Source organism: Thalia democratica, chromosome 5, assembly GCF_965202585.1.
Source record: "Thalia democratica chromosome 5, ktThaDemo2.hap1.1, whole genome shotgun sequence".
Classification (NCBI taxonomy): Eukaryota; Metazoa; Chordata; class Thaliacea; order Salpida; family Salpidae; genus Thalia; species Thalia democratica.
Window position 1 is genome coordinate 51,015,498 of NC_139169.1, and position 16,992 is coordinate 51,032,489.

Consider the following 16,992-nt stretch of genomic DNA (forward strand, 5'->3'; position numbering starts at 1 on the left):
AAGAAAATGTCAATCTAAAATGAAGCATGACAATCTAAAATTACAAAATTCTATGTTAGAAACCTAGACTTAAAGAATACGAGTTCGCTATCTAGACTAGTTGCAAACTCATTCAGGTTATTATATCAGCTTTTTTTAAATGTATTTAAATTAGATTAAATTAGTTCCGAAAAAGTGTTCTTAAGATATAAAATTTATTTTCTAAGTTAAAACTGATTGATGTTTTTCAGACTAGTGTCCAAATTGAATACTATTCAGAAACAAGAAGTTGTAGTTAAATTTTACCCTAACCAATGTTTTTTTACTTTAATAAATATTTCTAAAAATTCAGAATATTTAGAACAGTAAAAACTATAATGTTTTTTTGTTTAATTTAGTTCATAGACATAGTTACAGTAACTTCTCTTAAATCAACGAACTCGTTTGTTTTCTCATTCTCGTTTAGTTACGCATTTTATAATTCTTAGAAAATAGAAGAACAAATTATTTTTAAAAATATTTAAATGTTGAACAAGTTGAATTTATTGTATGTATTAAATTAGAGATACATTTATTTTTTTATATAAAACTCTAAACATTTTGAAAATAAAATCATCTTAGTTTTTGATTATTTATAATAAAGTCTTTGTTACCTCTCGTTAAGTTACGTTCTCTTGTTCAATTACGCACTTTTGCTGTGGACCCAATGTGCGTAGATTCGCGAGAGGTTACTGTAGATAAAAAATTCAAAATAAGTTAGAACTAAAAAGTCGTTTTATATATACTTCGTAGTTTTTATGAATAATTCATATATTTTTTCAATACACTGTAAATAACAGAACACTCTAGAAGCAGAACTAGTTCTTTTTCTAGTTTCATGTCCCAAACGACCACTGTGACATCTAATGATTCATACTCTGGAGATTTTGAATCAGCTACAAGTACTAAAGGCTTAAGTGATTCACACAAAGACTTAAAGATAAGAAATGACAAAGAAAACAGAAAACTATTTGAAAAATTGAAGCATAAAGTTTTAAGAGAAGTCCAAACACAAACAGATGCAATAAAAGTTTCTAAACACTACCCTTGTAAGTTTTAAAGTATTGCAGATACAAATTACAATTTAAAAAGCTAGATATTAAGTCAAAGTGGCTTGAATTATTTAAAAAAGAAAAGTTATGTATGTTTTTTTTTTACTATCTTTTTTAAATTTTATTACAGTAGTAAAGTTATAATAATAAAGTGTCTCAAATTATTCTCTTTGTATGTCAATCGTTATTTGTGATTTTGGAATATATGTAAATTTATTATACTTCAAAAAAATCAACAAAGTTTATTTTTATACTCGTTGTTATTGTTTTGAAGTATGTACTTTCAAATACGTCGTCAGAAAGCAAGTAGAATAATAACCTAGTAATATACAGTAACCTAACTTTTACTAATTATTATACTAATAATAACAATGTTAATAATAATTAGTAGTATAAATAATAGTAGTAATAATAGAGTTATTTTCTACTTGCTTGCTGATGAAGCATTTAAAAGAACTTCAAGCAATAATAATGAGTAAAAAACAAAAGCATTGTTGATTTTATTTCGTATAATAAACTTTTTTATAAAAGGCCGTGTAATTGTGCATAGAGAATAAAATCAATTGATTACAACAAATTTAAAAAACACAGTGATGCAATAAATAAAACAAACAGTTAATTAATAAAAATAAATAAAATTCATTCTACTTCTCATTTCTTCATCTTCTTCGGTTTCTTAAAGTATTCTTTTTCCCTTTCTTTTAGTCTTTTGTGTACAGTAGATCTCCATTTGGCGCGGTCATTTGCAAGTAACTCATTAGTTTTTATATTCATAACTTATCAGTTCTTATATTCAAGCTTTTTAGGTCCTTAATATGTAATCTTGGACGACCTCAATTGCGTTTGCCAACGACCAACTCGCCATACAACAGAGACTTTGGGATTCTCTCAGCACCCATCCTCAGAATATGACCGAGCCCGCGAAGCCTGCGCTAACTGAGGGTAAAGTACATGGTGGTAAGACTAGTACGTCTTAACACGTCCTCATTAGTTATTTTTTGTTGCCATGCAATTCTAAGGATGCGACTAAGGTATCGTAGGTGAAAAGTATTCATTTTTCTCTCTTGCACACTAAACAACTTTCGTGTTTCACTACCTTATAGCAGAGTACAGTGCTTATTCACTTATCCAGACAATTTCGAACAGAAGAAAAATCAAAAAAAATTCAATATTAAATATTAACATATTTGTATGATACAAGTATTTAAGCTTTCATGCTGTAAGAAAATTTTAGATGATTTTATAAATTCTACAATTTTGTTCATTATTATGACGTAATAATACTACTAAAAATTACATTATTTCTATGTTCAAAACTAGTTTAGTTATCAAAAACCTTTGCATGTAAAGTTAGTCAGTTTAGAAATTTTTAAAACAGTTTTATTTGAAACATAACCTATAGTTTTTAATTTAAACTTTCTAAGTTTTTATATAGGTAATTAAATTCTAAGATTTTTAGATGATGAATGTACAACAGTAATATTACAAAACTTGTTAATTCAAACACTTTTTGTTTAAGATGAGGTGCAAAACTGTAAATATTTTTTTTTAACTTATATAAGTTTAACACACTCAAGATAACGTATATCGTTGCAGAAGGTTAGTAAGTCTGATGTTTTTCTACCTTAAAAAAATTAATTTCCTTAACCTAAAACTTAGCTTTTATTTTTACTTGTTCAAAAATATAGATTTAATCGTTTGCTAACAAAACTAAGTAGGTCGTTTATATACACCTACTTTATTCAATGCTTCTGTTCTTACATTACATTAACTATTTTTTTACAAAACCCAGTTGAAGTGTGTTTATTCGTTAACACACAGAAACATATGTTGGTACAATAAAGGAAGATTTCTGTATAATTTGCTTTTATTTATATTCCAGTGAACTTAATACTTATAGTAAGGCCGAAATCCGAGCATGCCGATGAAAACTGACTCAGTAGTGTCTGCAGGTCTTAAACAGAGTGAGCCACGAGTGCAACATCATCAGCAAAGAGAAGATCACGTATTGTGACACTCTTCAGATTTTGCTTTGCTCTTATACTTGCAAGATTGAAAAGTCGTCCATCAGTTCTTGTATGGAGCTTAATACCAGTTGTGGAGGAACCAAAAGCATATTTTAGTAGAAAATTCCAAACAGAGTTGGATCAAGTACGCAGCCTTGATTTACCCCACTTTTGATTTCAAATGAATCAGAAACACTATCATCATGTTGGATGGTTGCCCTTGTGTTTGTGTTGAAAGACTTCACAACAAAAGTTTGGAGGACATCCAATCTTCAGCAGTATAGAAAATAGTCCTTCTCTACTCACTATGTCAAAGGCTCTAGTAAGGTCAATAAAAACGTGCATGTTCTGTTCATTACATATCTCTTGAAACTAGCGTACAAAGAATTTCATGTCAGAGGTAGATCGTTTAGATCTTAATCCACATTGACACTCAGGGTTTACTCTTATAGCCAGTTTTTGGAGTCGAAGAAGAATTAGTCTTGTCAAAGCTTTACCAGCAATAGCAAGAAGAGAAATTCCTCTGTAATTATCGCAGTCCTTTGAACCTTTTTTCTTATATAAGGTTATATTCTTAGCATCACGCATGTCTTGTGGCACCATACCTTCCCTCCAACACTTGACTAAAATGTCATGTAGATGAGGTAATACACATGACTTACAATGGCGGAACAAGTTCGCTGGTATGCTGTCACTGCCTGGTGCTTTTCATAGAGCCATCATACCAATGGCTTAACTGAGTTCTTCAGAAGTTGGTTCGCAATCCAGGCCATCCGTCATTGGTAGACTATTCATGCTCTTAAGTGCATCATCAGTAATAATATTCTGTGTAGAATACAGAAGGTAAAAAAGTTTAACCCATTTACCCAATTGTTCATTCCTAATGTGTAAAATTTCTCCAGTTTTTGATAGCAAAGGTAATGTTAACTTTTTTTGTTTGTCCAACTGCTTTTCTTATTCCTTCATAGACTGATTTAGCAACTCCCTTGTCAGCAGCATCTTAAATACAAGCACTAGCTTTTGACTAAAACTCAGTAGCGCATTTCCTAGCTGTTCTTCGAAAGTTTTTTCTGGCTTCACGAAAGTCTCTTTCGACTCGTACAACTTGGGTCATGTTGATTATCAACATGAGCCTGTCGGTTTATCTTTAATGGAGGAAGTAACACATTGATTATTTTCAATCCAGTCTTTGTTGGTATGTTTGTTCTTTTCAAAAGATTTCAAGGCATTCTGGTATACATTTTTTTTGATCCTAGACCGAGACTCAGAAGCAGATGTGTCCGACAAAGAGACTGATGGTATCATATCTGAGAAGCTTTTAATATTTTCTTTATCATCATTTTTTCAATTTTTAGTCGAAATTTACGACCTAAATTATTTGATTTGTGCATGAACTTTTTTGTTAAATGCATTTTACAGCAAACCAAAGAATGATCGCTGTTGCAGTCTGCGCTTTGATACGATCTATTTAGAAGAATATCGTTAAAACGATTGCGTCTCACTAGTATAAGGTCTAGTTGGTGCCAGTTTTTAGAACAGGGGTGTCTCCAAGATATTTTATGCTGCAATTTAGTTTTAAAAATAAATTGGTCACAAAATATTCTGTTTATAACAAAACTCTAGAAGACGTTGACCGTTTGAATTCATTTTTCTAAAACCAAAATGTCCTAGACAGGGAGCCGAAGAGTCTTGATCAGATCCAACCCTTGCATTAAAATCACCCAAAATGAGAAGGTTGTCATTTTTGGGTAATTTTCTCACCATGATATTTAACTTTTCTAAAAAGTATCTTTTATTTGCTCGTCAGCGTATAAACCTTTGTATAAACTTAGTTTTTTAAACTGTGATTTTCAATTGTAAGTTATCGGAAAAATATATATTTTAATTATTTTATAAACTATTCACGCTTACCAAAAAACCTGGAAAAGCCTGTAGTTTGAGAAGTTTAAAAAAACTGGAATTTTGAATAAAAATCACTAAAATCCATAGAATATTTAGCAATTTTTATATGTTAAGTGATAAAATTTCGATTTGACTCAAAATATCTATCATATAGATGAAAAAAAAAGTTGTCATCATCAAAAATTTTTTTATTAAAAACACATTTAAAGTAGCTTTAGAGTATCTTTTCAATGTCTTTACACTATTCAACACAGTTTCTTACTTTAAACTTAACTTTAAACTAAAAATAGACCCAAAAATGTGTACTTTTGAAACCTGTGGGAAATTTTGAATACCTGAAGAAAGTTTTCCAAAAACAGTTAGCAACCCTTACTATTGCTTAAATTATTTTTTCTTGACCATAAGAGGTTTGCCGTTTAATCATACTAATTTTAAGTATGCAATAGTTTTAAGATAGTGACAACAACTTGCACAGTACTTCTCGCTGTGCTAAGTAATTAATCAGTTCCAAGGAATTCTGTAAAAAAGGAACTGCAAAACTAAAAAGAAGATAAAGTAGATCACTATGTGTGTTTGCTAAATATAAGTCATAAATGTTGTAGATGAATAACTTATAGTAGTCTAACTAAGGAGGGAATGTGGTTATTTATAAATATGTATTAGTATATTGGCTTGGTTTACTAACACAACGTGCACTTTATCTTATATAATAGACAATCCAAAGTAACTTCCTAAGCTACGTTCGTTATTTGATCTAGCAGGTTTACTAGTTATTTGCCAAGTGTTTTAATACATAGCTTATGTTACTGCTTAAACTTAATTCGAGTCTGTGATAATAAAAGTCTATTTTACAAGTAAGAACCGCGGAAAGAAAGTAACGATAAAATCTTAATGCATAAAATATGATTAAATCAAGCTGATTTAAGAGAACAAATCACAACAAATTCTAAAAATGCCCACGGTCAAAAAATATGCACGGCATTGCTCACTAAACATCGATCGAACAAGCCCACTGCTATAAATTTCAACTGTGAAATGCAGCCAAACTCAAAAGCACGGCTTAAAGCTATAAATAAAAAGCTTCAATTTTTACTATTCACATGGTAATAAACATAAAAAACTGTTTAGAAAACAGAACGAGTAAAAAAAGAGTTGAGCTGCTAAGTTATCTACCGCTAAAACGATGCTGTAGTTACAATATATGTTTATAACTCACATTGTAAAAGGAGTGCATCCAATTAGCATTAATTAATAAATTTTAACTATAGTACTATGACAAGTTATACGTTGACTATTTAATACAACTTAATTAATCTAAACTCTATTGCTTCTAAAAACTACATGTTTATTATTTAGTACAACGCAAAGTAAATGGATATAATATTCAAAGCTGCTGGGTTGCCACAAGGTCAGGAAAAACTAAAGAAAATGACAAAAGTCAGGAAAAGATAGGGGTTTTTCAAAAAAGTCAGGAAATTTGACAAAAATATAAAAAAAGTCAGATTTTGTCAGTTTAACTTTAGAAATTTCCTTATTTTTCAATGCCTTCAAATGGTAAAAAAATTAATAAAAAATCCTTTAGAATCAGACTAGAATTGCAAAATGTTCCTAGAAAATTTAAAAATTATAAAATTTCCAATGCCTTCATCTGGTATAAATTAATATAATACCCTTTATAAAACTTCAAAATTTTTCGATTAACATATTGAACACTTACCCTATTTGAACAAGAAGTTTTTGTAAACTTTTTAGTATTAATGATCTGTAGCAAGGACACTTTTATAGTGAAACTGTGATACATACTCAAAATTTTATCTAGCATAGTTTTTGAATCAAAGTGTTTTTTGTTTAAGTAAATAAATGAGGCAGCAGAATTGGAGGTAAAAATAAATTAGTGCAAAAAGAAAAGAATTGACTCTCACAAATTGTAAAATGTAATTGTGGCTAGATTTAGAGAAAATATTCTTTTTGACAAGTGTAGGGGCAGCAGATGAGAACGATTTAAATAAAATGAGGCAATTGGTTTTAACTGCCAAGAAAATGAAGCGGGATGCAGACCAGGTGAAGAAAACCATATCTTCACTAGATGAAGAGGTTGAAGTGCTAATAAAGAAACAGAGAAAATAAGTTATAGTACATATAATTAAAAAAACAGTGTTTAATTAAGTTCTTTATTTTTTTAAGGTTTTTATTGTAAAAGTTCGTTATTGTTTTAAGGTTTTAGTTGTGTAAGTTCGTTATTAATTTAAGGTTTTAACTGTAAAATTTCCTTTTTTGTCGTTTCGTTTATTTAGATACATTAATGTTAGGAAATGCTATAAAATTGTGTCTTTTTTCAGACAAGCTGTGTTTATAAGGTAATAATACAATTATTTTGCTGATAGAGCTGTTTATTGCAAATACATCAATCATACAAAGATGGTTCAAATGATGTAATGTAAATTAAATGATTTAATGCAACAAAAAAAAATTAACCTATATAAAAGTTAGATTAAAAGCTTTATGTAGTTTCAAGTGTTAGATTATGTATTTTTGAATAAGTTTATATTAAGAGTTTGATTTAGAAAAGTCAGGAAAATTTTAGTAAAAAGTCAGGAAATTTTTCTCAGCTTGATCTGTGGCAACCCTGAAGTTGGAGTAATTTAATATTCTAATGTTTAAAAAGATTTAAAGTAAAATTTTAATAAACTACAAAACATAAATTAAAATCACGTAAAAAGTACCAAAGCATAAAGTAAAACAGTTGTTCCGTATGTAGTTTTAAAATAAATATGATTTGTATAACAAGTATTATTATATAATAATATAAAAAAATCTAAACATAATTCGTTTTTTTAGTTTGATAAAGTGCATTTAAGTTTATTAATACTGTTTTATAAATACAATAAAAGTAAAAAAGATTACAACTATAATTTCCAAATAAATTCCAACTGAAAAAAACAGTTAGTTTGGTTATAAATTTTTATGGTTTTCAGGGAAACTTTCTGAATCATTACAATTCAACTCACCTTCACCTACTGTTATACCAGACAGACATCTTACAGCTATAACTTCATATTCACCTGCTGCAATAGCGCTTCATGATGTCCTCAAACAACAGTTGCTCTTGACTAGGTTTTTTTGTTTGTTTTTAAATAACTATAATAGAAATAACTGTTCAAAAATATAGGTTAAATCGTTTGCTAACAAAAGATCCTAGTGAAGTAACTTCACTGGAGTATAAATAAAAACAAGTTGTACAGTAATCTTCCTTTATTATAACAACATATGTTTCTGTGTGTTAACGAATCAACACACTTCATATGGGCTCTGTAAAAAATAATTACTGTAATGAAAGAATAGAAGCATAGAATAAAGTGGGTGTCATGTTTTCATTGTAATAAAATACTTTTACAGATAATAGTTAATAATAGGTAAAATAATAAAAATTAAATCCGACTGTTATAAAACTATATAATATTTATGATTATTAAGTCTGAAATAAGTAAAGTAAACTAAAATACACAACAAAACAACAAATCATAATTTAAACAAACAACTCACGTTAATGGAAAGAATAACGCAGGTTTATACTTAGCATATGACCACCTTGTTGTTTTACATTTTAACTTTCATATATAACACAATTTACTTATTAAATATTTAAAATATATGTATGGGATATTTAATTTAAACACCCGACTGCTATTTTATCAATCAATTATTTTACTAATTATTAAATACGATATATATGCAATTTAAGTCATTATGATTTTATGTATGTCGGTGCAACTTAATTATCGGTCAGTACTTTGTAAGCTCAATAACGAGTTTGGTTTTTTGTGTTTTGTTTTCTTAAATTTTAATTTTTTTCATTTTTGATCTTTACGTTTGAACTAAATCTGCTTCCTAATTGTATATAACTTTGATTCAATCATTACAAACATTTAATATATAATATACATGTTACATCGAGTTTCTGTGACTTTTATTTTCTTTACCGTTGTTAAGTTTTATTAAATTTTATTGATACACTAACTAATGGTTAATGGTTTATTTTTGTTCAAAATAGATTACAAAAATAAAAACTTATTTAAATAACTTTGCAATACAAATTATTTCTTAAAATAACCTCACTTATATTGTGACGTAATTATTAGATGTAATGAATGTATTTGGGTGGCTTCGCGTTTAGCCACCAAATCCTTCGCTCTACTGAGCACGAAAGATAGCTTTTTACAATGAGGTAAAATCATTAAACCGTATAAATTGATGCTAGCAACTAAACAGTAAAACACAACATAAAATTTTTAAGTGAAACAATAAAATGTTATAAAATTTGAAGTTATAAACAGTAGTAATGGTGACACAGTTAACAGCACATAGATAATTAAATTTGATGTAAGCCTAATCTAAGAATGTGATAATAATGTGAATATTATAGTATTTTAAGTCCATTTGTTTAGTTGAAGTTCACATTATTTATAAAAGATATTTAATAAATATATATTTTATTTTAAAAGCTTAAGGTGTATACCATAAAAGTTTTTTTTATTATAGTAAACTTTAGTTATTGATAGTAATTAGTTAAATAGTTTTATATGAACATGAACTTTGATTCATGCATTAGTAGTAAAATCCTATTTCAACAGTTTGAAAAAAAAGTAACAAGCTTATTACCAAACTATTAATTTTTAAGGCTATAAGGAGTTTGAATTTTATTTTTTAGAAAATATAACATTAACTCTTCTTTGAAAGTTTAGAGTATATACTATATAATATCATTTATATAAAATAATTACTATAATTATTTATTATTAATTTTTGCTTCTCTATTAAATTACATGAAACATAAAATTCCGGCTGGATCTTAAAAAAAGATCCGGATTGGGTCGGATCATATAAGTTGGTCCAGAATATCACCAATTAATGGCACGTAACGTAGTCGTGATGGGTTTTGAACCCAAACCAGTGAGCTTATATTGGTTATATGCATGGCGCCTCAACAGCTCAGCCATTGGGCCTTGCCCTGATTTTCATTTCAGCTTTTATAAACTTTATAAGTTTAGAAACTTTTCACAAATTTCTGCTTTGCAATTATATTCTTAAATGTAAGTTCAAGAAATATATCATAAAACAATTAACTATATATCTATTTTGCTAGTATCACAAAAAATAAAAAGTTAACTCATAAAACAAACATAAAATACAGGCTTATACATTTTTAATATAATTTGTTTACAACAACTTTAAAGTCGTTTTAAATGTTCCTTTGTGGTTGTTTAAGCCTAATAGTTTGTTTATTGTAAACTTTTCAACTATTTTTCTAATTTATGTGATTTAACCTCTACTTAAGATGTTTTAAAAGTTTTTTGATTATCTTATTTATAACTGATTACCAAACAATTTTAAGTTGTTTATTGTCATAGGAAATTATATTACATATACAAACTGTTACGAAGTTTAACTGCCGAACGGATTATGGAACTATCTGAGTTGTTATACATGTTGTCAATAAGTATTGTAGATAGAAACTTTTATGAAAAATTGTTTTCTTTATTAAATACAGCGGTTGATTTCTTTTCATAAAACTCTGTTTAAAATAACTTTAAAGACGTTTTAATTGTGTTTTTGTTTCTGTAAAAAAGTTTATTTATTGTAAGTTTACATACTATACCTGCTTAAACTACATTTTTACTATTTTATGTAATTTTTGTGCTATAAATCTTTACACTAGAGATTTTATAAGCGCTTTTATGTTTTTTGTTACTAAAATGTATATTTATTCATTTTTTTATTAAAACTGTTAACTTACTATTAAAACTGTCTGTCTAATTTATGTACAAAAACAATATTTTAAAGTTTTGGATGCTTTAACTTTGTTTTTATGTCTATTAAACCTTAAAAGTACATTTAAATTGCTTATAAAGCAATGCCTCGACCAATTACTAATATTAATTATGTACAAAAGAGTTCTACTAAGGGTGTTTAAACGGTTTTTCGTGTTTATTTTAACTGAAAGACTAATAGTTGAAAACATTTAATTGAAACTTTTAATCAAAATCGCCGAAAAGCGCAGAAAATACAGCTAAAGAGCTACATAAGGTTTTTAATAAATGGGGTTTCAAAATAACGATAGACTCGGGCCTAATCCAAACAAATTATCTAGACATAGAGATAAACCTAACCAACAAAACATACATTTGATTAAGAATACAGAATTCGGATATCCTATATGTGAGTAACGAATCAAAACACTCTAATTAAATATTAAAACAATTACCTATAACTATTAACGAAAGACTAAACAATTTATCAAGTAACCAAGAATCATTTAACCGTATGAAACATAATTACCTATCAGCCCTCGAATCCGCCAACCACAAATTCAATTTAACATACTAAAAAGCAAATAAAACAAAAACAAAGAAAAAGAAAAATTGTTTATTTCAACCCACCTTTTTCCCTAATTGTAGGCAAGGAATTCTTAAAGTTAGGAAAAAAACACTTTGACGCAAATCACACATATCACAAAAATTTTAAAAGGGATGCATTTAAAATTTTTATTTCTGCATAGAAATCATTTCAAAACAAAAATTCTTAAACACGATGACAAATATTAAACAACCTAAACCCCAAACAGCAAGAAAAACCTGCAACTGCAGGAAAGAAACATGCTCTTTAGACAACAACTGCCTTGCAAACGGTATAATTTACTGAGCTACTATAAGAACAAACAATATAACAAAATTTTATGTTTCAAGCACAACATTCAAAAATAGATACAGTAATCATAAGTCAAGCTTTAATAATAAATTATAAAAAAAATGATACTGAGTTATCAAACTGCATATGGGAACTAAAAGCCGCAAACAAAGAGTATAATTTAAAATAGGATATACTCTGCAAATAGTAAAACAAAACCAAAAAACAACAAAACATGTAGTTTATGTAGTCTAGAAAAGTATTAAGTTGAAAAAAAAAGAAAGACAGCAACCCTGTCTTCACAACCAAAGTATTTATTTTAAAAGAACAAAAAAATATTAATCAACAACAAAAATAGCAACAAAAGAAAATTATAAATAAGAACAAACAAGACAAAAAAAAACTTAAGTTAACTTATACAGAATTTGTTTTTAACATGAGCTAGATAAAGTTATTCAAGTTTTTTTGACACGTCATAATGTGTATTTTTGTAATTCTTTAAAAAAAGATTATGTTAACTTTACTGTTCTGATGAAACGCTTAATGTATAGAAACTATTAACTTTTTTGTATACGAAAGAAAATATGTTTATATATACAGGTTTACCACTTTACCTGGAAAAACCTGGAATTTTAATAATTTTAACATTTTCAGTTGTAAAATTTTAATTTGACACAAAAAATCTATCATATAATTAATATTTTTTGTCATCATCATAAATTGTTTTTATTAAAAAACACATTTAAAGTAACTTTACAGTATCTTTTTAATATGTTTATACTATTTAACACAGTTTTTTAATTAGAAGTTGACTTAAAACCAAAAATAGACCTAAAAATGTGTACTTTTCAAAACCTGAAAAAACTTCGAAAACCTCGAAAAAAATTTAAAAAAACGAGTGGCAACCCTGTATATAATAAAATACTTTCTAAGTACTCTTTCTTTATTAAACTAACATATGTTTTTGCGTGTTAACAATTTAACATACTTCAAAGGAGCTCTTATTCAAATAGAATTTATATTTGAAGTAATTGATTCTATTTGAATAAGAGCTCCGTTGAAGTGTGTTTACTTGTTTACACAATAAAACATATGTTAGTTTAAAAAGAAAGAATACTGTGAAAACTTGTTATTAATTATTCCAGTGAACTAGATTCGATAGGATCTTTTTTAGCAAACGATTAGCTTTTAATTTTGAATATTATATATATATAATTTGAAAAAACACGAGATCTTAAAATTAAACTTAAGATGAGCTTTAAATAAACGAAACTAACTTTTTAGTATTTTTAGTATAACTTTTGTTAACAATTTTCTAGCTTTTGTTCCAACTAATTTTGAACGTTTATGCAAGCTTAGTGTGTCTCATATATTTTAATGATCTGTTTAATGACGTTACAATCCATTTAGTTTTTTGCTTTATTCCATGTACATTTCGATTTATTTTTTAAGACACTATTGTACTAAACTAAGTGAAGAGCTGTTCTGTCTAACAGAACATTGAAACATTTATATTATTAAAATGTAGTGTTGTATTAATATACGTATATATAACTATTCAAATATAAATTTAAGCGTTTGTTAACTAAAGACCCTAGCGAAACAAGTTCGCTGGAATATATAATAATAACAAATTATACAGTATCCTTCTTTTATTACACTGACATATGTTTCTGTGTGTTAAACGAGTCAACACACTTTAACTGAGCTCTGTCAAAAAATAAATACTGTAAGTAAAGAATAGAAGCTAAAGTAGGCATATACATGTGTCCATTAAAAATAAAAATTATTGCCATAGGTTTTATATGTTACTAATAGATAAAATACTTGATGTTAAATCCGACTGTTATTAAACTATATAATATTTGTAATTATTAAGTTTAAATTAAGTAAATTAAAGTAAAATAAAAATACAAAATAAGATAACAAATCATAATATAAACTACTTACATGGAATTGAAGGATGTACTAATGTTCATATATATCGTGACGTAATTTTAGATATTTTTTCAATGATTTGTAACCAGTAAATATTTAAAACAGTTTATATTATGGTTTGTTATCTTATTTTGTATTTTTACTTGAATTTATTTAAGACTTTATAATTAATAAAAACAAATTATACAGTAATTTTTCTTTATTGTACCAACATGTGTTTCTGTGTGTTAACGATTCAACACACTTCAACTGGGTTACTTTTAATTTTTAATTATTATTCAATTTTTCTTTTTACAGAACCCAGTTGAAGTGTGTTGATTCGTTAACACACAGAAACATATGTTAGTACAATAAAGGAAGAATACTGAACAATTTGTTTTTATTTATATTCCAGTGAAGTTACTTCACTAGGATCTTTTGTTAGCAAACGATTTAAACTATATTTAAACAGTTAGACTTAATAATTACAAATATTATACTGTTTTATAACAGCCTGATTTAACGTTAAATTTTTTATCTATAAGTCAGGGTTGCCACTTTACCTGGAATCCTGGAGAAACCTAGAGTTTGACTGTTTAGGCAAAAAAACCTGGAATTTAGGAAATTTTAATAACAACCTGGAAAAACCTGGAATTTTAAAAATTTTTACATGTTCAATAGTAAAATTTCGATTTGATTCAAAAAATTTGTCATCATCAAAAATTTTTTCATTAAAAAACATGTTTAAAGTAGCTTTACAATATCTTTTCAATAGTTTTATACTATCTAACACAGTTTTTTACCTTAAACTTAACTTTAAACTAAAAATAGACCCAAAATGTGTATTTTCAAAAGCCTGGAAGAAATTAGAAAAACCTGGAAAAAAAAAGGAAAACGAGTGGCAACCTGATTAGTAACCTATAAAACCTATAGCAGTTATTTTTATTTTTAATGGACACATGTATATATACTTTAGCGTCTATTCTTTCCTTACAGTATCTGTTTATTTATAGAGCTCAGTTGAAGTGTGTTGACTCGTTTAACACACAGAAACATATGTAAGTGTAATGAAAGAAGGATACTGTATAATTTGTTATTGTTATACGTATAATTTTTTTTTTATTATAAAGTTTCGATCAATAGTGCTCTACATTTAAAATTGGAGCAGAATATTTTACAATAGTTTCATATATAAGATATTTCTATCTCATATAATCATCAGAAAACCTTTAGTTTATTTTACATGTTTTACAGAATTTTAAAATTTACAAATGTTATAAACATTGTGACGTAGTAATGATATTGAATAATTTTTTTCAGTATGTTAAGTTTGAATATACGCTGCTTTTCCTTTTGTTATTAATTTAAGAGCTTGTGTATTTTGAAAATACTTTATTAATTGCTATAAAAGAATAAGTGAATTACGTAAAAGATAAGTGATATTAAAAAAATATTTTTAATTTGTCTCTTGCGCGGCTGAACTTTACTTTTATTTTAATTTATTTGGGTTAAATTTTGGTGAAAAATAATTTTCAATAATGTTTACATATATTTTGCCTTTCGCTTTTCTTGTTTAGTGACTTAATCTTATCTGCTTTATATGTTTGAATTTTTTCTAGGTTACACGTAGTCTGAAACCAAGTTTATTATGTAGTTTTGATTTTATTCTTTTAAGTATTTCCCATTTTATCTTAAAATCTGTATAATTGTAGTTTGCTCTAAATCAAACAATAGATAGTTCTCAGCTTAGGTAGTTTTAGAGAGATTAGTTATGTTTTATTTTACAGTTAACTATCAACAAAACAATGTTCACTCTTATACTATTGTATAAGAGATCTTCAGTTGTTACAAATAAATCTTATTCAAATAGAAACTGTTCTTTGATGATTTGTGAAACACTGTTTTGTTGATATTAAACTGTTAAACAAAATATATAAAATATGTATTATTTTCTTTTTATATAGCTTGCCAGTTCTGTTGTATATCTTTTACTTACATTGTTAAATGGAGAATTATGATTCTTTAAAACCATAAGTCTTCATTTAACAATATAAATAAAAGACATACATCAGAACTAACAAATATATTTGGAATCTAAAAGACAAATGTCGTAGATGGTAATAACCCCATCTGTAGGCTGTGCTTAGAAGAATATACTGCCGTTATTTATGCGTTGAAAAAAGATGGTTGCTAAACAAGAGGAGCAAATTCATATTTTCTTTTCGACGTATAAAAAATGTCTTTTAAAAATTATATATGTATATATCAATAAAAATCAAAATATAGAAAATAATATGATTAGACAAACTAAATAATCTTCCACTGAGCCCACCTGAAGACCTTTTATATAGTATATTGGAAATATTTGACTTTAAAAAGGACGGTAAATATTTACTATTATAATAATGTTTTTGAACGTATTTATATAACATTTGCAGCTAAGTATGTAGAGGTAACTCATTTTATTTTTCATTTTTTTTACACGAACGTTTTTAAAACTATACTAGTTTTATTCTCAAGTGGTAAATGATAAATGAACTTGAATAAAAGATAGTTGGTAAAACAGTTTAAATATGAGTATAGATTATAACACATGAATAATTTTAAGTAAATACAATTTTTTTTAGAGTTTAGCAGTTAAAAATTAAGTAAAGATATGTTGACTAATAAATTGTTAATAGTTTTACTTTTCAGTTTGTTACTCTAAACAATTAGGTAATTAAATAAAACTTTACATTTACTTGTGTTAAACTATATTTATGTAACTCCGTTTCGCTAAAAAATAACTATTCAAAGACCAATATAAAACTTTAAACCAGGGTTTCCCAAACTCATTTACTAAATCGCCCCCTTTTCGAAGATTTAGAAAAAAATCGCCCCTTCCCCCCGTGATTTTGTACAGTAGTTTTCTTCTTGAGTACGCACTTTTGAACCAAAAAATTTTTGTTTGAATTTAGTTTAGACTGCTAGTTCTTAGGCACGCACTTTTGGGCTGTGTTGAAAGTAGTTTACAGGACTTGGGAAAATAATTTGGTGTTATTTTATTATAAGCCTGGTAAATTGTTTTAAATTACTTAATTATTAAAATGCCTTCTGTAATCAACTCTGTCCAAATATTAATTGTTTTGAAACTAAGAACCCTTTAGGTTAGTGGAAGACAACTTTTTTTTCAGCAGGTCATATTTACTAAAAAATCATTTATCGTGTCGACTTGCTAAAAAATGTAATTGCGGGATGCGTTATTTAAAAAACTAAAATATAAGAAACCTTAAAACCCGAGCAAAATTGTAATAAATTATCTAGTATTATTGAGATCTAGGAAATGCTATCGTGAACTGAAAACCAAATTGAAAGCGTATTTCAAAATATTAAGTATCAAAAAACTAAATTTTATTTGTTTTGCACAAGTAGTT

At 27.0% G+C, this 16,992-nt stretch overlaps 1 protein-coding gene across 3 annotated transcripts in view; it reads left to right on the top strand.

The window, feature by feature from the left end:
* The window catches only part of LOC145835368 (uncharacterized), an 85,812-nt gene that overhangs the window by 64,874 nt on the left and 3,946 nt on the right, over positions 1 to 16,992 (top strand). For all 3 annotated transcript variants that reach the window (XM_082942929.1, XM_082942930.1, XM_082942931.1), the window contains 2 exons: positions 819 to 1,067; positions 7,954 to 8,092. In XM_082942929.1, coding sequence (XP_082799055.1) covers positions 819 to 1,067; positions 7,954 to 8,092 — 388 coding nt within the window. The remainder of the gene's footprint in view (positions 1 to 818; positions 1,068 to 7,953; positions 8,093 to 16,992) is intronic.